Source organism: Oryza glaberrima, chromosome 10, assembly GCF_000147395.1.
Source record: "Oryza glaberrima chromosome 10, OglaRS2, whole genome shotgun sequence".
NCBI lineage: Eukaryota > Viridiplantae > Streptophyta > Magnoliopsida > Poales > Poaceae > Oryza > Oryza glaberrima.
Window position 1 is genome coordinate 3,748,537 of NC_068335.1, and position 24,671 is coordinate 3,773,207.

The 24,671-nt window shown below is 46.2% G+C and overlaps 1 protein-coding gene across 1 annotated transcript; it reads right to left on the reverse strand.

Annotated features, from left to right (window-relative positions):
- Nucleotides 1-10,546: 10,546 nt before the first annotated feature.
- On the reverse strand, nucleotides 10,547-22,507 carry LOC127752481 (uncharacterized; the record flags this gene model as incomplete). Its single annotated transcript, XM_052277874.1, has 2 exons — nucleotides 10,547-11,934; nucleotides 21,220-22,507. A coding segment is annotated over one exon (1,287 nt), but the record flags the coding sequence as incomplete, so codon positions are not given.
- Between the last annotated feature and the right edge of the window lie 2,164 nt (nucleotides 22,508-24,671).

Genomic DNA, 24,671 nt, shown 5'->3' on the forward strand with positions numbered 1-24,671 from the left:
ATCTAAGTAACCACGAAATAGTCGCCACTACAATGATTCTATAAATATAGGAGTGTTCCACTAGAATAGTTAAATTAATATTTATAACTTTCATCAAGTCTCTCATGGGATGGATTCACTCATGTAAAATAATTTGTCATGCAAATAAATTGAGCTTTATATATAAAATACGTTTATGTGAGTGTTTAATTAAACATTTAGGTCAATATTGTACCAAGTTTCAATTTACTTTTATGGAATAATAGATTAAACGTGTCCCTGTAAAATACATTGTTATACAAATAAACTCGACCAATGTGCTATTGTATTACTAAGGTCACATTAGAATATTTAATTAGTTTTTAAGAAATATCAAAGCCTAAAGTTTTATTGGATAATTTTTGGATAATCTAGTGGAAAGCAAATTCATTTGGGAACTAATGACTAACCACATAAACATTCAAATCAAACATTTGAATTCTCAAATCCAAAATGTATAGGTTACATTTCAATTCAAATCCAATCCTATTCACTTTTGCAGTTTAGCCCTTCCCTTTTTCTTTTTCCTTTCCCCCATTCCTTTTCTTTTTCAGTCGATACTGTTCATGAGCCACAACCTGTTCGATCCGAACCAAGCCCGAGCCGAATGCCTACGTGCCTCCTTTTCCTTGCGTCATGGCCGCGTCGTCACACGGTAGCCACTCCCTCCCGTATACCACACTGCGTCGTGCTCGTGTGGGTCCCGCCGCCCGACCGAGCCGCCGAATCCCCGCGCGCCAGCGTCACCTCGTCCCATCGCGCATCTCCATCGATGCAGAGGGATAACGGCCGCCACCTCGCCTCGCGTCATCCCTAGCCCTAGCCAACCACCCTACAACGGGAAAACTGCCCTCACCAAGCCGCCGCTCCGCCACAGCTCCCATGTGCGCGCGTCACCATGGCCACGTCCGTCGCCTCATCCACAACTAATGAAGGCTAGCGCCCTTTCTTGTGTCCGGTGGGTAAAACGGAGTCCCCTTCCCCAGCTAGGGCTAAAACTCGCAGACTATAGGGTATAGGTGCAATGATGGAGCCATAGAACCTTAATAGAGAAGGAGATGAACCTTAGCCGTGTCATCCACCTCATTGCTCTTATCCGATCGCCATTAGAGCTCTAGCTCGTCCAGGCCATATACTGGCGATCTTATCCCCATGGTTTCCTTACACCCTAAGCTAAGCCCCCATAAAAAACCACATCCCTCTCTGCCTTTTTCCTCGAATACATTTCATCGAACACCTTGCGCGCGTGCTGCAGCTTCTTCTCTACTCCACCACCGCGGCATCGAACTTCGTCGATCCTCCTTCCCTCGGTAATTCCACACTCCCATGACTCCTCCTAGTCCCCTAGGAACTGATTCCTCCATCAATTCCGTCTATTAAGGCCATAACCATGCCGAGCCCGAGCTCCAAAGCTCCACCCATGGAGGTCGCCGTGGACAAGCCATCCCCGAGCTCCTCTTAGCGATCTCGGGAGTAAAACGGAACCCTCATGCTCCGTAGATGCTTACCCCCTCACCAATTCGGTCGGAAACCTTCCATATTGCCCTAGCACCTAGCTACCCGAGTTCGGCCATGGCGGCCATGCGACGCTGCTCGCCCCCCGCACCGTCCTGCGTTGTGGCCTCCGGCCGAAGGTCACCGGAGCCTTGCCGAACCCTCCCCTCGCCGCCGTCGGGTCGCCCTCGGCCAGCCCTGCCGTGCGCGCCGTGTTCCCCTACTGCTCCCACTCGGTCGGGAGGAAGAAGACGACGAAGGTAGAAGACGACTCCTGGCCAAGTCGCTGACAGGCCGGGCCAATTCCATATTTTCCCTAGCAAAAATTAAACCGGTAGAAAAGAAAAGGAACTTCGGGTCCCACCTGTCGGTCACTAGGTTGTGGATAGGATTTCGGATAAAAATAAGGGAGTAGCTATACAACATTCGTCAAAATAATCGGTTCTACCCACTTGGTAAAATAATCGGTTGCCACCAATATAAACTTATGCCCTTTGCTCGATGGTGGATTAATCATGCCGATCATATCAATTCCCCAACCTCTAAATGGCCATGGTTTAATGATAGGATTCATAGCCGATGCCGGTGCCCTTTGAATTGCTCCAAAATTTTGACAATCCTGACATCCCTTGTAATATTTGAAACAATCCTCCAACATTGTCGGCCAAAAGTATCTTGCACGTCGAAGCAACCACTTCATCTTATGAGCCGATTGATGAGTGCCACAAATTCCTTCATGAACCTCATCGATCGCAACCTTGGCCTGATCATCACTCAAACACTTAAACAACACCCCATCAATCGTCCGATAATAGAGCTCATCGTCCAACAAAGTATACTTCAAAGCTTTATAATGCAATTTCTGAGAAGCCGATTGAGATGGATTCTGTAAATAATGATGCACATCATATCTCCAATCATCGGCTGTCAATGCGGCAACCTCTATTTTGACATCCTTGATCATCGGCTTATATCTCGACGCCCCTTGGGCCAAATCACTAGCTTCAATATTCTGCTGTCGAGATACATGCTTCAAGGTCACCAGCCGAAACTCTTTCATCAACTCTTGGCACTTCTCATTGTAAACTATTAACGTATCATTTTTGCACTCATATTGTCCTGCCAATTGACTGATCACTAGCAAAGAATCCCCCATAATCTCAATAGTATCGGCTTCAACTTCCTTGAATAATTGCAACCCTTTGAGAACTGCCTCATACTCAGCTTGATTATTAGTTGCATAAGGTTTAGTAGTATAGGCAAACTCAAAACTTGCCCCTCGAGGAGAAATTATAACCAAGCCGATACCACAGCCATGAGTGCACACTGATCCATCAAAGAACAAAGTCCATGGCACAACCTCAACCGAGCCGATTGAATCATCACGATGATCAACAATAAAATCAGCTATAGCTTGCCCCTTGACTGCCTTCGGTGACTCATACCGAAGATCAAACTCTGTTAAGGAAAACATCCACTTTCCAATCCTTCCTTTCAAAATTGAAGCCGATAACATGTACTTAACAACATCAGCTTTGTATATGACAATACATTCATTGGACAATAGATAATGCCTTAACCTCGTACAAAAAAAATACAAGCACAAGCACAACTTCTCCACAGGGGAATATCTTGTTTCTGCATCCAAGAGCCGACGACTTAAATAGAATACAACTCTTTCTTTCCCTTCAAGCTCTTGAATCAAGACTGAACCGATTGACTTATCACCGGCCGATAGATATAATCTAAAAGGTATCCCCATTTGTGGAGGAATCAAAACTGGAGGAGAGCTAAGATATTCCTTAATACTATCCAAAGCCTTCTATTGCTCTGCCCCCCCCCCAAGTAAACTTTTGATCGGCTTTTAATCTTAACAATGGTGTAAAAGGCTCTAAACTTCCAGACAAATTAGAAATAAACCTTCTAACAAAATTTATCTTGCCGATCATCTCTTCCAATTCTGTCTTGTTCTCTGAAGGCTGAATTTTCTTGATCGCATTAACACTTCTTTGAGTTACCTCAATCCCCCTTTCATGAACAAGAAATCCCAAAAACTGACCAGCCGATACACCGAAAGCACACTTTGTTGGGTTCATCTTCAGGCCATATTTCCTAGTCCTCTCAAAAACCTTCCTCAACTCGGCTATGTGGTCCTCTATCTCTTTAGACTTAATAACCACATCATCAATGTAGACTTCAACCAACCAGCCGATCAGATCATGATATATATAATTCATGGCCATTTGATATGTAGCTCCAGCATTCTTCAAGCCGAAAGTCATTACCACCCACTCAAACAAACCGATTGCACCAGGACATCTAAAAGCCGTCTTATGGATATCTTCTTCGGCCATGAGGATCTGATTGTATCCTGCATTTCCATCCATGAAACTCAATATCTTGTGCCCTGAAGTAGCATCAACCAGCTGATCGGCTACTGGCATTGGATACTCATCCTTTGGGGTAGCTTTGTTTAAATCCCTGAAATCTATGCGCATCCTAACCTTGCCGTTTTTCTTGATAACTGGAACTATACTAGAAACCCACTCGGCATATCGACAAGGACGAATAAAACCAGCATCATATAAACGTTTAATCTCAGCCTTGACAGGTTCGAGCATATCGGCTTTGCATCTTCTCGAAGGTTGTTTATGTGGTCTAACTCCTGGTTTGATAGGTAGCCAATGTTCAACAATCGATCAGCTGAGTCCTGGCATCTCATAATACTCCCAAGCAAAGCAATCTCTGAATTCCTTCAAAAGCTCTATCAACTTGGTTCTAAATTCTGGAGATAAGTTCTTACTGATAAATGTCGGCCTTGGTCGATCACCTAGACCTATATTAATTTCTTCCAAATCATCGGCCGACTTGAAACCCTGTCCTTGCTTGTCATCGAGATCATCTACTTTGTCCTCGGTGTAGACGTTTGAACCCTGCACGATGCCCTCAAAATAATAACTTGGGCTCTCTGTCTTCAATCGGCTGTATATCACAATCGGACACCTTTAGAAAATCTCCTTCCCAAACCTTTCCAGAAAAACAATCAAGGCCATCCATCTCCCAAAGAGCTAAATCAGCACTGGCAACGTTAACTGACCTAACGGCTGGTACAATTTCAATCTTGTCGCCTTGCCATTGAATCAAGCATTGATGCATGGTTGAAGGAATACAACAATTAAAATGGATCCAATCCCTTCCAAGCAACAAGCTATAGGAACCCATCCCATCGATGACAAAAAACATTGTAGGGATAGTCTTGCTACCGACTGTCAGCTCTACATTCAAAACTCCTTTGGTTTCTGATGGATTACTACCGAAGTCTTTGAGCACCATGTTTGTTTTGATGAGATCCTCAGCATTCCTGCCTAGCTTCCTGAATATGGCATAAGGCATCAAATTTACTGCGGCCCCACCATCAACCATCATCTTAGACATCAGCTTCCCATTGACATAGCCGTTTACATACAATGGCTTAAGATGCCGATTCTCTGCCCCTTCCGGCTTCTCAAAGACTGCTTGTTCTGGTGATAAAATCAACTTAGCCGATGCTTCCTCAACTTCATCAACATCGGCCTACTTGGCCCCAAATTCTGCAGGTAACGTGAAAACCATGTTAACCGAAGCAGTTACAACATTTTTCCCTTTAGCCAATCTTTTTGCTTCATCGGCTATGGTCTCATTGGCTGTGGGAACTTGATTCTTAACGCGCCAGGCACGGTTTGGGTGGAAGCGGTGAGGGGAGCTCCGGGGACGGTGTTCTGCTCCGACGGCGAGTGGCGTCAGCGGCGGGGCTTCTCCAACGATGGAACCTGTGGAAAGTTGAGGGGGAAAGTCTTAGGGTGGTCCTAGGAGTGCGCTGGCGCGAGGGATCACGGAGAGGCAGCGGATTGATGGTGAGGGCGGCGGCGGTGGTATTCTGGCCGACGCGAAGGACCACGGAGAGGCGTCTCTGTCCGGCGGCGTTTCGTCTGAGGAGAAGGGTAAAATAGGTTCAATGAGGGATGCTAAGAAAGATGACGCGGGTGGTTTCTCGCGAGGCTCACCAGAGGGAAGTCGGTAGCATCGTGGGCTCGCCGGCACCGACGTGGGCGCTCGCGTTCCAACCGTCCCAAGGGACTTCCTTCCCTGGGTTTGCTTGGAACGTGAAGAGGCGAGCTAGCAGAGAGTGTTGGCGCAAGGGTAGGCTTAAAGGTGGAGTTTAGACGCGGTGCTCGTGAGCTCGGTCTATGGCCTCGTCTCTGTCTCTCCGTTCTCGAGTAGCGCGGCGAAGGAACAGGACGGCTGGGCGTATCAGGAGCTTTGCTTCCTGTCCAGAAAGAGTAATGGAGGAGGAGATTTGGTTGGGGCGCAGATTTGGCCGAAACGACTTCGTCTACTCTCAATGGAGCCGTACTCGAGCGACGATTGGGGAGAATGGCGCGAGGTGGACGATGGGTACGGAGACACGGTGTCTAGGCCCACCTGCAGCGACGTCTAATGGCTAGGCTTCGCAGAGAAGGCTCGGCTTGGCGTGGTGGAAAGCTGAGTGGTGTAGTTTTCTTCTCCAAAAGAAGACGCATGCCACGTGCTCGACGAAATATCTACAAGGACAGGGAGAGAGGAAGAGAACGTGGGAAGGCTGGGTGGTGACCTGGGCTTTCCTACTGGCTGGTTAGCGGGGCCAAGGAAGGCTCGACCCAGTGGAAGTGAAATAGGGTAGGGTGAGTGAAGGTCATGTTGAATTTTCTCAAATTTAAATCACATACTCACATTGCCTCTTTGACCGGTCATTTTTAGTAGGTTACACTAAGGTGAAAATTATGGCAAAAATACTGTGAATAGAGGAGCTCATGATGATCTATATGGCAGAAAAGCAAGGGCAGAGGAGTTATGGTTTTACTGTGGTAGATTTTGAAAGAGGACTAAGTGATATGTTTTAATTCCAGTTTTTGACTGGATTGACTAAATAATTTGGGGTACCAAATGAGCTGATAAAATAATGCCAATTTAACTGACTGTGTTCCATATTGTATACTAATTTTGTGAATTTTTCCAGGATTTTTGCACACACAAATTAATTATTAAAATTATTCCAATCTAGTTTTAATGCATATGAATGAAATGACGGATGCATGAAAAATTCAAAAACAAGCAAAATAATCTCATAAGACAGAGGGGATCCCATTTCACTGATTATAATATGTATTCTAGGTTTTACAATTTTTGGGTCCATTACAGGGGTTTTACTGGCCTAAACCAGAAAAAGATTTCTCCCTAACCATACTGATGAATTCGGGATGAATTTCATAGCCAGGTGTTAAATTAGGCTCCGATGAAGGAGGTGGCTCGTAAAATTCGCCCCGAAGAGCAGATAATTGGAAAATAGATTGTGGCTCCATCGGTTGAGAAGGTTTTTTCAGGAATACTTCTCTGGGGTAGCAGGGGTGAAGGTAGAAGAAAGAAAAATAAAAAGGATACGAGGATGAACAAGGTTCGGAGATAAACAGCAACCGTTCCGGGCAACAGCGCCAGAAATGCTTGTTGGTATTTCTTAACGTCACAGATAGAATCCGCAAGCACACGGATATACCGAAGTAGCACTTCACCTACAGAGTATTCCAAGGGTATCGAATCCAAGGAAACGTGTGTGATTATCTCTTCCTCCAGTTCATCCGAGGACACAAAGCTAATGTGGGCAAAGGGCAGAGAGGATTTCCTAATGAGAAACAGTGTCTAGGGAAAGCTTAAGTTTAATCCTAACGCAATACTTCAGGCACTGGCAACCCGCTGTTCCCAGATGTCGCTCTACTATGTACCCGGATAGGGAGGACTTAAGTGCTCTTGAGGCTGTGACCACCTCTACACCCACCTCAAACATACTGTGGGATACGCAGCAACCACTGGAGATTAATTACCCAGACACCACGTCCACGCAATTAATAACTACTCTAGTGTCAATCAAACACTAAAGCAATCACTATAAATAAATAGACTATAGTGAATAATGATCTCGTATGCTAATTAGAAACTAACCAAGAAGTAATTCTCACTAAGCAAATTTTAATTACTCAGAATAATATTTCTATTAAAGCAGAGTAATTAACAAGATACAAAAGTAGGAGGAGATTACCGACAACTCCGGGATTCCTCCGATTCCTTCTACCTTACTCTCTCTCTCTATTCTAATATACAATAAAGTACACTAGAGCCTCTTGTAATTCAGCTCATGCTTTGGTGTGTGTTTACAAGTGAGGATGAGAGGGGTATTTAAAGGTGGAGAAGTGCCTTGGGAGTGTGGAGATGCTCCAATCATCCAAAGAGCATCTTCTCTCTTGTTATGCCAAGTGTCCAATTTCTGACGGGTTCCACCGGTGAAAACGGTCATAACCGTCATTGGGGAGCGGTTAGCAACCGAACTGGACTTGGGCCGGGGCGAACGGCCTCTGCCAGGGTTCGGCCGAACTCAGGGGTTCGGCCGAACCCGGGACGGCTCCGTTTGCTCCGGTTTTTGTCCTGGACACTCATTTTTGGCCCCTCAATTCATTGGTATGAATGTTTGGCCCATTTGGAGGTGTTTAATTGGGTTTACGGGTCCAAAACTCCTTAAGTTCGGATACGAGTTTGATTCTCATCCTCCTTCATGTATATTTCCTCTCAACCTTGGTAGTTTGTCACCTGCATATGAATATACACCGACACTAGTGGAAATTGTTAGAAATAAGCCCTACCACTATGTTGGATGTTTACAATTATGGTCTTACGCAGATATTGACAGCGTTAATTTGGTACTTAACAGCCATCAACAAACCCCCACACTTAGCTCTTTACTCGTCCCGAGTAAAGGTTAAGGATTAATGTGGAATAAAATTTTCCAAGACATAATACATGTACACAAATTATTCTAAGCCATACTTGTACCTATGAACTTTTCAAGTGTCTAGCTTACCATCTTGGGCAATTGATGAATGGGACGGTCGTGACTCAAGTCCTCCTTAATCCTCTTGCCAATCTCTTGGGGTTTTTATATATTTTCGCAAGGTAGCTATACTCCTCAAGTGACCTCCTCTCAGATCACTCATGTGGTTTTATTTGTGGATCCTCACCAAGGCATGTCTGCCGAATTGTCCCTATTCTAAAAGGCTGTATAGGTGGAGCTCGGTAGGGATCAATCAGGGCATACCTGCATCACATATATTGCAAAGCCAAAATACCGGACCCAAGGAGATAGCAAGTCATACTCTCTGATCAAGAATGTGCATGTGTGTGATATGTGTATGGGTATGTATGTGTATGGTTGTTTTATGGGTGGAAAAAGGAAAATAGAAGACAACGACTCATTTGATATACTTCCTCCTCCAACTTTCTCTCTTTAGAAATTTGAGAGGGTGCATGGCTACCTTTTTTCTTCCTCTTTTTTTTTCATCATGCCCCATACTTTGTATGAGCAAGATTTTTTTATTCATTTTTTTCTCCTTTTTTTTCATCAATGCTCCATACTTGTATGAGCAAGATTTTATTTTTCCTTCTTTTGCATAGCCATGCCTCTCTTTATCTCTGTTTTTTTCCTTTAAAAGAATTTTGTAGGAAAAGGCATAAATGACATAGAGTATTTATTTTGTGGATAATGGATAAAATAAATGATGGATGAGGGATGCTAGCTTCCAGTGTAGAAGTTTAGCATAGTGTGTGTATGTGGAGTGTGCGTGGAATCTTGATCATGAAAGTATGAAGAGCATCTCACACAGGTCACAATAATTTGACAAAGCTCAATGTAATGTCAAGCAGCCTAAATATATATAAGGTTTCTACAATGATAATCATATATGGCCTTGGTGGGTAATAATATAGTCACTGACGAGTTTTGCTCTAAAAGATTTTTTTTAATTTTCACAAAGACAAAATCCCATGTATCATGACAGTTGGACAAGAATTTATTTTGTCATAACCATATCACATATATCAATTACTTAGATAAGCAAGATTCCCTATGATAGATGGTTGTTCACAAGTGACAAGTATTAGCAAAGAATAAAAAGCATATATGATTAATCATAGGAAAATTTTATTTGTTGAGAGTTAATGTTTTCAATTTTCATTTGGAGTCAAACTAAATTATATTCAAGTTTTCTGCCAAGTTTAACTCACAACCAGGGGAGGATAAGGAAGGAGACATGCAAACCTGACCACACGGCAAAGGATGACAGAACCGAGCCAGGCATGGGTCGGATGAACACTTGGTTCGGCCAACCCAACCCAGACTTGGTTCTGACTGCTGAGTTTTGTGCGTGGCCGTGGGCTGGTATTCATCACATTGTCATGTTGAGTAGATGCTGTAGCGCGTCAGGAGTTCCGAAAATACTCCCCCACACTTGTTTTGTACCTTATCTTTATTCAACAAAAGCATCGAAAGCAAAACGGGCTTTCACCGGGGTAAAGTACCGGTGAGCCAAATTTTATTCAAGTAACTCTAGGCGCATGAAGTGCCTAAATTTATTTTATTTTATTTCACTTTTATTTTTTTATTTTTTTTATGGCAACAATGAGCATGGTGGGTATCCTAGCAGGGCGGATGTATGACGTCATGATACACAGGGTGTTTGAGATTCTTACCAGATCGTACTTACCAAGCTTTGAATCGAATTGATTGTAACAAAGTATTGCATTTGCTCTGCTTGGTTCCCTGTGCATCTTTGTTTTCTCACAGACCAAGGAGAGTGCTATGAATGTTGAGGTTATTGTACACTTCTCCTTAGTTGTCTTTTTATTTCCTGCAAAAGGTTAATGGACAATAAATACCCGAGGGACTACAAAAAATTGAAAAGATTTTATCATAGCCTCAAGATTAGTTATTCACATCCATGTTAAAAAAGGAATTGGACTGGAAACTTAATGAGCATGGATCCCATAAATTTGTCATAATTTTATTTTTGTCATTTTTTTCTTTCATTCTTAAAAACAATTTTTTTTGTTCACCAAACTTTTATTTAAGCAAAACTCATACAGGGCTGAGATAAAGTTACATAACATAGCAAAGGAGCATTTGGCAATATACGTACCGTGCATCTTGAGAGGTGATATGTTTCTCATTTGCCTGTTGTTGATGTGAAAACACGAGGCCTGGGAGATTTGCTTAACTCCAGTGCATGTCCAAAACTCGTCTTCGGGTATGCTAGCATGCCAGTTGATTTGATCATGCAATCAACAAGAAGCAAAGACAAGGAAACCGCGGTTAAATCCATAAACGATAGCCGATCGGCTAGATGCCGATGACATATCATTTATCTTTGTGCCGATGTCATATGTACATTGATCAACAGTCATTAATAAGTATGAAAGAACTAAATCTACTCGATCGGCTGTAGATATTAACAATATATAATCCCTATATCAATATATATTCAAATCAAGTGATTGGGATAGATCGGTCGCCATGCCGAGACAGTATAAATCACTTAGATAGAAATATATGTTAATAACGGGGTTATATATGCTCATAGCATAGCCGATCAGATAGATCTAGCATGTATCGGCTAATACTCTGATACTACTCTATATTAAGATATTAAAGCAAGTAAAATATACCAAACAAAGAGCCTAATATACTTAAATGCAACAAGAACTTAATATAAAAGGCAGATTTAACATGTCAACGAAGCATATAAGAGAAATATGGTTAAATCAGGTAAGATCGGCTGAAACCCCGATACTACCCTAATCGACAACCAAGAAGTAGGCTAGAGATTGAGATTCTAATCACGACTCATAAGATCAAACTCAACTAATACAGCTATAAGTATGAAAAGAAGGACAGTATCTAGACAATCAAGCCATTGGAAGTTTCATAGAGTGGTAGATATCATATATAATCTAAGCCAACGTCGATATTTAACCTAATCGGCTGCCTTCTGCTGATAGATGTTAGCCGATTGTAGGTTAGATAGCGATATTGCCAGAGATTATGTAAGATATATCATAACTCGACGGATTACATAAACAAGATTAGAGTATCATAAAGATGGAAGCACTAATCCCGAGAACGCAAGCCGCCATAACAAGTTTTACCTCTTGTTGAAGATCGAAATCGATGCAGCTCAACCCGAAAGCAAAAACTCATCGATGCAGCTCAACTCCAAGTTTTACCTCTTAGAGTCATCAAACTTGATTTTACCTCCCACAATAGCCGCCTAGATCTGCTGTCTGAAGACTTTACAATCATTGATAGAAGGAGACCCAGAATTATGCCATTTGCAATACTTCCTCTTGCCTAACTCCTCAACCGATGGGATTGTATGCCCAGCAGGAAGCTGAATCTGTTTTTCCCGAAGTAGCAAATCAAAGATCTTATCAGCTTTGGTGATGTCAAAGTCATACCTCTCTTCTTTTTTCCATGACTCTTCACCCATTGGCATGGTATAACCTTCTTGCTTCTAACCCATTCGGCTGCTGCTACTTCAGAATCATCATCATCATCATCGTCAGATCCATACATGTAGGGACAGACATGATATAGAGTAATTGCATAAGCAAACATTATACCCGTACCAAAGCATCACCCACATAAGCTAGCCGTATATTCAGTATAACATGAACATAATGTAAAATAGGTACTCATATACTCGGAAAGTATTTCAATACCATAAATGTATATAGAAGAGTATTCTAATAAAAGTACAAAGCTAACAAAAAAGAAGAGAAAAGCTACTAGAGCCATACCCGAACTCTTCTGAAGGCTTCCGGACTCCTGATTTCTACTCTATTCCTATTCCACCAGCTAGATACTACTAAACTAAACTTGAGAGAAATGAGAGAGCTATTGCTTGAGGTGTGTGAGTGAAGTGAGAAGGTGAGGGGTTTATATAGCCTCCCAATGACGGTTGTGACGGTTGGAATGGTTGGAAATACCCTCCAACCATCATTGGGAGCTAATCCACACTGTCCAGAAGAAACCTTGCATCCAGCGGCGATGAGGGAGGTTCGGCCCAACCCCCTGGTTCGGTCGAACCTGGGGTCGGCCCAACCAGCTCATGGTTTGGCTGGCGGCCTCCTCTGTTGTTCTTCTCTGCATACAAGGTTTCGGCTCGATAGGAGGTTGTGATGGTGGTTCTATTGAGAGCAACTCAAGGGTCTTGCCAGAATCTTGAAGATCATCCTATTCTAGAGTAGATTAAGGGGACTCATGAAGCAAAACCGCCATTACTTCCTCTATCGGCGAATTATCAGGGAGGATGCCCGTCAAGGTTTTCTCATAATCGCTATGAGGATCATCCCTGAATTTAGGAGCGCAACCCGGAGCTAGAATTTCTTTAGAATCCGGCGATGGCTCCAAGGAGGACTCTTTAGTCGGACCCGAAGATGTTGAAGGCTCGGGTTCAGGCTTGGCAAAAGAAGGTTCCTCCCTTCCTGACACAAATGCCTCTAGAAGGGGTTCAACACACTGCCCGACAAAGGAGGTATTTTCCGATATGCGATCCAGAATTTCCTTGCCTTCGGCGAGAGTTCTGTGCATGAATGACCCTCCAGCAGTTATGTCAAGGTAAAATGCAGACTTCCTATCTAAACCCGTATGAAAATGCTGTAATAGCACGTAATCGGGTATAGACAAGGGTTGGGCCAGACTAAACTAAATTAGTGAATCTGGACCAGGCTGCACCAATCGATTATTTATCTATATGCTGGAAACTCAGAATTTCTATACGAAGAGTAGTAATACAGGTTATAGGGAAAAATGTGAGGCAAAACCTGTCTCGCAATTTCTCGCAGTCACCGTTTACACACCCAGCGGTAGATGTGTACCATTGTTTTGCTCTCTCATGAAGAGAGAACGGAAACAATTTCCACCGAATAGTCTCTTGCTTCATGCCTCGAATCTTAAGGCACGAGCAAAGCTGTTCGAATTCCCGCAGATAATGATAGGGGTTGTCGGCACCCGGGGATGGAATTCCCGAATACCCGGAGCGTACACCATACTAGTCCCATGATCAGTGGCTAGTACACGCAACCACAACCTTGTCATCACATCCATACATAATACACATACAAATAGATAGCATGGTTCACATAACATAGCGAGTGCGCAAGTCATACAATAATGATAGGTCCAACCAGCCAAATCAAAGAGTTTAAACGCAGCGGAATAAGAGTAGCAAAATATATATGTTCTTCGGTATGCCCATCTACCAAACCACCACAAGCAACCGACTAGGAATCACCCTAGAAAGAACCATCCTCGAAACCTCCGGTACCTGGTGCAAAGTACTCATCACTAGGCATCTCATTTCCTGCATCAATGTCTAAAAACCACAACGAGAGGTGAGTCAATACAAACGTATTGGCAAGTCCTACCCAAACCTTGGGAAGCCTATGTCTATTGCAAGCTGAGATCAAATGAGGCTATGTTTGTGGACTAAATTTCAGCATAAAGCAAATTTTGATTCACAATAGTAAGTAGTAATAGATAATTGGAAAATAGATTGTGGCTCCATCGGTTCGGCCGATCATGGGGCCGGCCCAACTAGCCCATGGTTTGGCTGGCGGCCTCCTCTGTTGTTCTTCTCCGTAGACTTGTGAATTTTGGCCCAGTTTGTCGTGTCAATTCTGAGTTCTTGGCCCATTCATGCATAAGTCTGGTTCTCGACATCGTCCGATTGATTTATCGTTTGTATTGATGTCGATTCTCCTCCACTTTATTGTCATTCTCTGCAAAAGATTAGTATACCTACTACTAGTGGAATATTATTATTCTAACATTTTTATGCTTTGCAAGCATCACTAGTTCTCCTCTATTTTGGTAATATTGACGGTGAAAACTGATCGATAACGACCGTCAACACGCGCCATGAGCAACGTCGGCTCGTCGTCGTCCTCGGCCGCGATGTGGGCCTCGGCCTTCTTGGGCTTAGAGCGGCAATCCATGGCCCAGTGGCCCATTTTGCCGCAACTTCGACACTTGTCGCCAGGGTGCTCCTGGCCACGCCCGCGCCCGCGCCGATTCCCGCGTTTCTTGCCGCCGGCGTTCGCGGCCGCGCCGGGCGCAGTGCCGCTGCTCTCACCGCTCTGCTCGCTGTTCTTGAGTCGGGCCAGCCACTGCTCCTCCGTGAGCATGAGACGGCCGCCGCTATCGACGACCTCCTTGGGCTTGGCTTTGCGTTTCTCGGCGGCACGGAGTCGGCCGGTGACCTCTTCGATGGACAGGTCACGGACGTCGAGGAGCGTCTCGATCGAGATAGCTATCCACAAATTCCCAGCAAAGTAGTTGCTCATTCACCTCGCGAACGCGCCGAGTGCCGATGCACACTGTCTTGATCGCCTCCCACGCCGACTGCGTCATGCGCTTGGTGGAGAGGGAGCGGAGCATCTCCGGCGGCACTGCTCGCAGGATCATGGCCAGCGCCAGCCGATCGTCGCGGTACTCGATCTCCTCGTCTTCGAACGGCTCCACAGCGTGCCAGAGCCCCTGAGCCTGCAGGTTCACGGTCATGAGGAGCGCCCATTCCTCGTAGTTGGTCCTCGTCAGAACCGGGTAGTGAACGGCAGCGCTCGACTCCCTGACCACGCACGGCTGAGCAGCCAAGGGCTATCGCTTGCCACGCCTGCTTCCACGGCGCAGCGGAGACTCAACAGGGCGACGGCGTGCTGGTGTACGCGACGGGCAAGAAAGAGGAGAGAGCGAGCGTGGTGGCGTTGGAACGTGTGGTGGAGGGCGAGTGACGCGGCGGCGAGCGCTCCACCATGGCACCAGAGAGCCAACGAGGCTCTGATACCAATTGTTAGCGAACTGCCGCAGGTGTTCGACGAAATGCCGATAAAAAACAGAGCGAAGCGAGAAAGCGATTTGTGCTGCAAAAACTTGGCAGCGTTTTCAGTTGCATTAGGAAACTAATAGCACATTACATGTCCACAACTCCCTACTGGATTGCGCCATCCCACGACCGAAGTTGCAACCATGCGTTCCTACACTCCCGCCACTTCGCCATGCCTCCCGAGTAGACCGCGCCATCCCACGACCGGAGAACACACGAAGCGCACGCACTCCCTAAGAAAATGGAAAGGGCTCCCGCATGAACGCAGCATGCGTCGGAGCAATACACACACCATGACCCCAGCAAAACTGGAACCACGTGCTTATCTGATAACTTGGAGCAGAAACAGGAGATGCCGCCATGGATTCTCACAACAAAGGAAGAGCCAATTTTGTATGGGCATATCAAGGATGAGACCAAATTTCAATGGCGTATAAGGAATTCTCTCCTTTTTGAGACAGCCTAGACAACATTCAGAGTTCACAACGACTTAATAACAAAAAGAAAGCAGGATGCAGAACCAAAAAAGAGAGGCGCTGGGAACAACCAGCCTTCCATGACAGGGTTCAGAACAACACAAAGGAACTAAGCACCCCCTTTTTTTCTACTGAGAAACAAAAGCAAAACGAAAACTACTCATCTAAAGTCTAAACAACGACTATCCCAAGGCACTCGTCTCTGCTCCAATCATTCAATCTCCTGATTGGACTCTGCCCTTCGAGATTATGTGTGATGCAAGCGATTTCGCTGTTGGTGCGGTCTTGGACCAAACCAAGGATAAAAAACATCATGAAATCTGCTATGCTAGCAAAACTCTAAACGGAGCTCAGTTGAATTATGCAACTACTGAAAAGGAACTGCTCGCGGTTGTTTTGCTATTGATAAGTTTAGATCTTACTTGGTGGGAGCTAAGGTAATAGTTTATACTGATCATGCTGCTCTAAAATACCTGCTCACTAAGAAAGATGCTAAACCATGTCTCTTATGATGGATTTTGCTGCTCTAAGAATTTGATTTAGAAATTAAGGATAAAAAGGGAGTAGAAAATTCTGTAGCAGATCATTTGTCTAGGCTGCAAATCACTGGCACGCAGGAATAGCCGACAAATGATTCCTTGAGAGATGACATGCTGATGACAGTTCGCGACTCCAACCCGTGGTATGCCAACATAGTGAACTACATGGTGTCAAAATACATACCACTGGGAGAAAATCAGCGGAAGCTGAAATACGAGAGCCGCCGTCATATATGGGATGAGCCTTACCTGTACAGGGTCTGCTCCGATGGCTTACTTAGAAGATGTGTCCCGACTGAAGAGAGACTTAAGATTATAGAACGATGCCATGCCTCACCTTATGGTGGCCATTATGGTGCATTCCGCACCCAGGCCAAGATTTGGCAATGTGGTTTCTTCTAGCCGACAATGTATGAAGATTCAAAAGAATTTGTCCGAAGATGCCCAAGCTGCCAGAGACAAGGAGGAATCACTGCTCACGATGCAATGCCCCTCACATACAACCTGCAAGTTGAGATATTTGATGTTTGGGGTATCGACTTTATGGGACCTTTCTCTAAGTCCCATAACTGCGAGTATATTCTGGTGGCAGTCGACTATGTCTCCAAGTGGGTTGAGGCTATGCCATGCAGCGCCGCGGATGCGAAGCATGCCAAGAAGATGTTCACAGAGATCATCTTCCCAAGGTTTGGTACCCCTAGGATGGTCATAAGTGACGGAGGTTCGCACTTCATCGACAAAATCTTCCGAGACCTTCTACGAGACATGGGAGCCAAGCACAACGTGGCTACACCTTACCATCCACATACCAGCGGTCAAGCAAAAACGTCAAATAAACAAATCAAGAATATTCTGCAGAAGACGGTCAACAAAATGGGAACATGATGGAAGGAGAAATTGCCGGACGCACTGTGGGCATACCGAACAGCATACAAGACACCCATTGGACTGTCCCCCTATAGTCTACGAAAAGTCATGCCAACTCCCTGTAGAACACGAGCACAGAGCATATTGAGCCATCAGGAACTGGAATATGGACTTTGAAGGAGTAGGAGAATGGAGGAAAATGCAAATAGCTGAACTTGAAGAATGGAGAGAGAAGGCATATCACAACGCTAAAATATACAAAGAGAGGACGAAGCGTTGGCATGATAAGAGGACAAAAATCAAGAAATTCAAGCCAGAAGACAAAGTGTTGATGTTCAACTCCAGGGTTAAGCTTTTCTGCCATGGGAAATTGCGCAGTAAATGGGAAGGACCGTTCGACGTCATCGACACCTCTTCGCACTGGGCAATCACACTCCGCGACGATTCAGGTAACATATTTAAGGTAAACGGTCAACGCTTAAAGATTTTCCTTGAGCCGAATGAAACTTCAGATAAAGAAGTAGATATTATTGAATATCGATTATGAACCATAATGATCTCATCTAATGCACACTTAAAACCTTGTAAAGTTGTCATTTTTGTGCTTAGCTTAGGTCGGTGTGGGGCCAGGACAAAAATGGAGGCCAACCGAACCCACCAGGGTTCGACCGAACCTACTAGTTCGGCCGAACAGGGTGGCACCCGTTCAGCTCCATTTTCGAATGGTAGTCTCCCCCGCTCGTTCTTAATCTATTTAGATGCGAGTTTAGAGTTAGAGCGATCGGATCACGCCCTTGAGTTAGTTCTTCTTCATCCTCCTCCTTTGCAAAAGCCTCTCCACTCAATTGCTCCATCTACTCTCAAACCTTTGATCCAAACCCTTGTGCCATTCATGGCTGGCAAATCTCTCATGCCATACATTGGTTCTTCCTCAAACAACACCTACAATCTTGAAGGAGAACCTACGCCAGCGAATCAACTCATTTCGGTGGAAGAATACACGATAGAATGGGTGAACGTTGTGTGGGCTCAACCCCTCGCAGCTGTGCCAGGCTCCCCTGCGAATCTGGAGCCAATCGGCGAGCTCCCTGGTTCGGCCGAACACTTCTCGGCCCCGTTCGGCAGCGCGATCCCTCTCCCGCTACCATGTTACCAAGACTAAAATCCGAAGGGATACGCCTGTGCGACAGCCGACAACGGGCGAGCTCGATCTTTTGAAGGCGCGACATCTTTTCCAAGACGATGAGAAGGCCACTCCGCCTCCCGCCGAGCGATATGTGGGCACCCTATTCACCAAGGCAGGGGATGATGTGCTCCACAAATACACCACACCTACCGCCTCTCTGTCCACTCCCAAGAAGGAGCGATTTTGCATTCGGGGAGTGCAAATTACCGGCGGTGGGTATGGTAAAGGTTTGCTCCGGCCTTTGATGGCATCGGAGAAGGAGGGGCTGCGGAGTCCCGCAGCCCTCCACCTATGAAGGTGAAGCATCATTTGATGCCCCCTCCAATTGTAAGGGCACCCGGCCAATTCCAAGAAGATGAAGTTAAATCGCCGGAGCCCTCGGTCCATAAGATAGCAGCGCAAGTGAAGAAGCTTCGGAAGAAGAATATTGAGCTTAGGGACCGTAATGCGGAACAAGGGGTAGAGCTTGCTAAGCTTAGAAATAATTTTGATACCCTTAGTCGCGGTTTGTGCACTAAGATCAAGCGTGCATTTATAGAGATGGGGAAGGAGAATAAGTATTATGCTAATTAGATGTCTCCTCTCCCATGAATAAAGTAGTAGTAGGTGCTTGGTCATTTATTTCCAATCATGTAAGCACTTGCTTTAAATAATGTGGCTCATTGGTGTTAACCCCAATGTGGCCAAGTTTGTTTTTGTTTAATAAAGTTCAGGTTTTGAATAAGTGTGGTGGAGATATCCTAGCTTCTGACGAGCACATACTCTAAAAACTGCTGAATTTTTGAACACCTAGGAGGCACTGAACTCTGCAGAAAATTACAGAGGGATTGGGCACCAGAGTGGTTCGGCCGAACCAGTGCTGGCCCCAATCCCTCTCAATTTTTACAGGTGAGCAAGTGAGCACGTCTAGTATCTATATATTTCCAGGTGAGCAGGAGAGCCCCCACTGTTTTTTTAATTAATTTCTATTTAAACTAACATGCGGGTCCCACGAGTTTTTTTATTTTTCGGATCAAATTGCCACGTAAACAACACGTCAAATGAAGACTAAGTCAGATTAGCCACGTAGGCGCCACGTCAGCCAAAACCGCCGAGGGACCTCATCTGCACTGGTTTTGACAGATGAGGGACTCATTATATCTGGTTTTGCGGTTGAAGGACGAAAATCGGATTAGTTGATAAGTCAAGGGACCTTAGATGAACTTCCGCCCGGAAATGGCATGGAACAAGGCCCAATCCATGTGGATCGGCCAGACACGGAAAGAAACTCGGCCTGAACGTTCGGTTAGCCCTGGTGTGGTCTGAAACCCGGCCTTTACCACGCCCCTGAGGCTCAGAATGAATCCAAACCCCATGGATCGAGCGACTCGAGCGGCGCGGCGGCTCAAGACGACTCAGCCTCGTCGGCAAGTTTGGGATCCACATCTACGACACCAACATCAAGATGATTCAAGTCGGGCTGCTGGCCAGCTTGTACTTCGATCGCCTGGCACAGGAGGTTGCTCGATCGGAGGGGCGGTGAGGATCGGTATCAAGCCGCCAGCGACCAAGAAGCCCAACATTTTTAGACCGAAGGCACTTGGCCCAGCTTATATTGAAAGCTAGAGTATTGCTGGGGTTACCAGCTTACAAACCAGGTCAGTATTCCCCAAGGGAAACTGAGCAAAACACCACCAGCTGCCTAGAGAAGATATAAGAAAAGAGACAAAACACTACTAGGTGGCTAGAGACGCATCCTGATTAGCAAACCACCAAAACAGGCAACACCTCGTCATCATCAAACCTCTAGACAACCATGATTAGCCTTGTTTAGTTCCCAAATTATTTTCCCAAAAACATCACATCAAATCTTTAGACACATGCATAGAGCATTAAATATAGATAGAATAATAAATTAATTGCACAGTTTGCATAAAAATCACGAGACGAATCTTTTAATGGCATATAAGGAATTCTCTCCTTATTGAGACAGCCTAGACAACATTCAGAGTTCACAACGACTTAATAACAAAAAGAAAGCAGAATGCAGAACCAAAAAAGAGAGGCGCTGGGAACAACCAGCCTTCCATGACAGGGTTCAGAACAACACAAAGGAACTAAGCACCCCCTTTTTTTCTACTGAGAAACAAAAGCAAGACGAAAACTACTCATCTAAAGTCTAAACCACGACTATCCCAAGTCATCAGGCCAAAAAGAGAGAGGAACATTATAAGGAATTCTCTCTTGTTAATTGGGTGTGTTCAGTGGAATTATGGGCACACGTACGGTATTAAACTCATCTGACTAAATAACTGCGTCCATCGAGTCGATATATCTGAGAAAAGTATACTAAGTAAGAACAGCAAGCAAGCTATGAATGGACAAATACAATTGCTCTGAGATAAACAGAAATCATGATCTTAATGCTTGGACTAGAAACGACAGAGTTGTAGACCGCAGATAAGACACAGTTTAGGAACGAGCAAGTCTGTAGAACTGCAACTCGGAACAATGTAGAAGGCTGAAACTGAAGACTGAACTGCAACTCCAACATAACAATTGGACTCTGAAACAGTAGTTACCAAATCTTAAACCCCTGACAGAACAGTTACTCCACCACAATCCGAAGCAAAGTGGAATGGACTCGGAACCAAACAGAGGGCAAGGCTTACGGACACGAGCAATTTCAGCATGAATCGATCGTATCAGCAGAATGAAAATTTATTCAGAAATATTAAACTGCAGAGGTTCATGACCCCGAAACAAATCCAACCTTACTAGTGACTACCAAACATGCCCCGACTTAGGAAATCGGAATGGACTCTGAATCAAACAGCAGCAACTGAGTGTAAAACGTCAGACCCGGCAGATTCGAGCATTACCTCATGGGGTACAGAAGCTCATGAAGGGGATGAGAGCAGATATCTGCTGCCGCTGGGGGGCTGGCTGGGGTAGCATCTGGAATCGTCCGTTCCCCACTTGGACGCTGACGATCCCACCGTCCTCGGTGCGGACGAAAAGCAAGCTCGCGGCGGCGCCGATGAGGACTCCAGGTAGGGGGATGCTCACGAGCGCGTTCTGGGTGTGGACCCAATCAACAGCACCGTCAGCGCTGACCTCGGTTTCCCAGAAGCTGATCGTCATGTCGCCGTACATAGCCGCGAAGCTCAGCCTCCCGTCCGCCGCCGGCATGAGCACCGTTCCGCGTGTCTCCTGAGTGATGAACGGCGGGATGTCGACGTATGACAGATGCTCCATCTCGTCGCCGAACCAGTACCGGAGAATCCTCCCAGGGCTCCTGAAGTAGAGCGTGGTCCCCCCCACCAAGATGCTAGGTGCGGGCATGCGAAATCCCCAGTCATCCTCGTCGGCGACGGCGGCGGCGGCGGCGGGCGAAGCGGTCCAGGAGCCGGAGGAGGAGGTGTAGTTGAAGGCGGAAGTGGCTGACGCACCCTCCTCGTCGCGGACGCCGACGAACACCACGCGGAACGGGCCGCCGTGGCAGTCGAGGTGGTCGCATCCCAGGGCGTCGCAGAGGACGGTGGCGGTGAGGTTGAATTCCTCCTGCGCGAACGCCTCCGGCAGGGGCACCTCCTGGTGGTGGTCGGCGACGGGGTCCCAAATGATAAGTGACGACTCATCGAGCCATCCCTTGCCAATCCTCCTGAAGATCACGCGGCCGTGGCGGCTGTCGAGGACGTGGAGGTCGACGCCCTTCTCGGGCACGCGCGGGCGGAAGGTGGTGTCGGCGGTGGTCACGAACCTTGCAACGACCAGATCGCGTCCATCAGCGCCGTCGTGGACGTAGCCGATCAGGTGCGGTAGCCCGTGGAACTCGCGGTAGCGGCGGAGGAAGGCCGGGTCGGTGAGGAGGCTGCGCCATGTCCTGCAGACGGCGGCGAAGCGATACAGCAGCTTGGGGCGGTCGGCGGGAGGCGGAGCAGGATCTGGCGGTAAGCGTCGTTGATGAGCACCTCCACTGGAGGAGCACTGGTCGCCGCCATGGCGGTGGAAGCTTCCTGAACTCGCGAACACGGCGTGGTGTCGTCGGAGAGGAAAGAGGGCGGCGCGGCGTTGGAAATGTGAGGCGGTGGTGAGAAGAGGGTAGGGGAGGTGGGGGGTATTAAAGCCTGACACCCGCACTCCCGCAGGGCAGGAGGGCCCACCACATCAGCGAGATGGCTTCTCCTCTGCCTCGTTCAAAATTCAAAAACTGCTCTCTTTTTTTTTTTTTTTTGCTTGGCTGCTGGAATTTTTCGTAATCATTGCAATACTTTTTGGTTAATTCGATTCATGCCATTATAATTTTGTGGTTTGAAAATGTGCCACTACTATTTACTCCCTCCGTCCCAGAAAGAGACGATTTCTGGAGGGGAGGATATGTCCCACAAAGAAGCGATTCCTCCACAGAAACCAAGAAAACTTCAAGTCTATCGTATCATTTGTGGGCCCATGTGGACAGCGAATTCTCCTTCTCTCGTTCACATTCACACCATAAAAATCTTATCGCCTGCCTGTCTCTCGCCGTCTCGCGTTTCTCTCTCTTTCTCTCGCGTTTCTCTCCTGTTCCCAAATCGATTGCATCGATGCGGCAGCGGCGGAGGCGCCAGGGAGACGCGGCTTCGTCGGTGGTGGCGGAGGCGACTGGGAGACACGGTGTCGTCGGCAGCGGCGGAGGCCACGAGGAGACGCGGCGGCGAAGGCCACGAGGAGACGTGGCGTCGGCGGTGGCGGACGTGACAGGGAGATGCGGCGTCGTCGGCGGCGGCGGACGCGACGGGGAGACGCGGCTTCCGCAGGGCAGGAGCCATGTCACGCCCAGAAATTCACGAACTAGAATTTCTAAGCTGAAAAGAAAAAAAACGAGCTAAGCCTGAAGACTTGACTCCTGCAGCGGGTGACTCCATTCCACAGGCATCCTTGACGGCAGCGACGAAACCAACTTCTTGGAGACATCTTCAACTGAGAAGGACCTCAACTCTGGTGTGGGGAAAAGAGAGCAAGACTGAGTACTACCCACTGTACTCAGCAAGTCATACCGGAAGAGGAGGTATGATGCAGGATATATCCAAGGGAGGCTATAAAGGTTCTTTTGCATAAAGCTAGCATTTAAAAGAAGTAGTTGAAAGCAGTAAAACAGTTGTAGTAATTAATCAATATTAACCAATCACTGCTCAACACTACACTACGTTGAGACAGGCCCAAACCACCACCTGAACTAACCAGTTCCATTAGCTAACTAGGGGTAAGACTAATCACGGTGAATCTGGTCGACCGCCCATAACCGCGGGCACGGCTATTCGAATAGTTTTACTCTGATAAGAGGTGTATAACTGTACCCACAAGACACAGCCCCACGACACGTTTCCGTGCGCCGACATGCCACCACGACATACCGGAAAGAGGCCGTGACAGGACCCTTCGCATAACCCCCCTCTAACCGATCGCACCACACCTTAGGGTTCGCTCCCGTCCCCAGCAGGCAACGGGCAGCCCCCCTTTCGTGCCGCGGTGAATCCGGAAGCCGATCAACCGGACACCCCGGTCAACCCAACTCCATCACGCCCACCCTTGCCTAGGTACGTCGACTAGAGGAAAGCTACACTACAAGCCCAGCTGTTGCCTACGCTGGCTTGTGGTAAGTACGATAAGTTCTTCCAGGGCATCCCGCGAACCGGTCCTTAATTGCCGTGGGCACGACTAGCAAAACCGTGCACCCACAGCCCACCATGTAGTGTATTTTAATTAACTACACCATTGCGGTGGCACTAATCCAAAGCTATGCCAATAATCGAAGTCTATGCTTTAACGTGATCCCCCTTTGTGTACTAGTTGAACTAAGCATGGCTAAGCATTTCCTAAACCAACATCTAGTCATTTTAATACCCAAGTTATCAATGGCATAAGGTAAACAATATATGGCTGAGTAGTAGGACCCATCCCACATGATATTGTAAAACAATGCAATATTTAATAGAAATGCGGGACATTTGTAAATTGGGTACAATATGATCAATTGTAATGTATGACTTGCCTTGCTCTCGCACTGATGAGACCACAGCAACGTCTTCGAGGAACCGCGGATCAACGAAACGGCCGAAATCTAAGCGACAAACAAAGCACACAAGAAAAACATGCTATAAGACTACTGAAACAGGAAACAAAACCATTTTTAGTGGATTCTATACATTTTTATGAATTTACTGAGAGTTGAATGGACTTAATCGGAGCTCAGATGAATTAGTTATGATTTTTAGAAGATTATCTGTGTTTTTACTATAAAAGAAAAACCCTTAATCAATTTATTGCGCAATAACTCATCCCAGGGCTGACG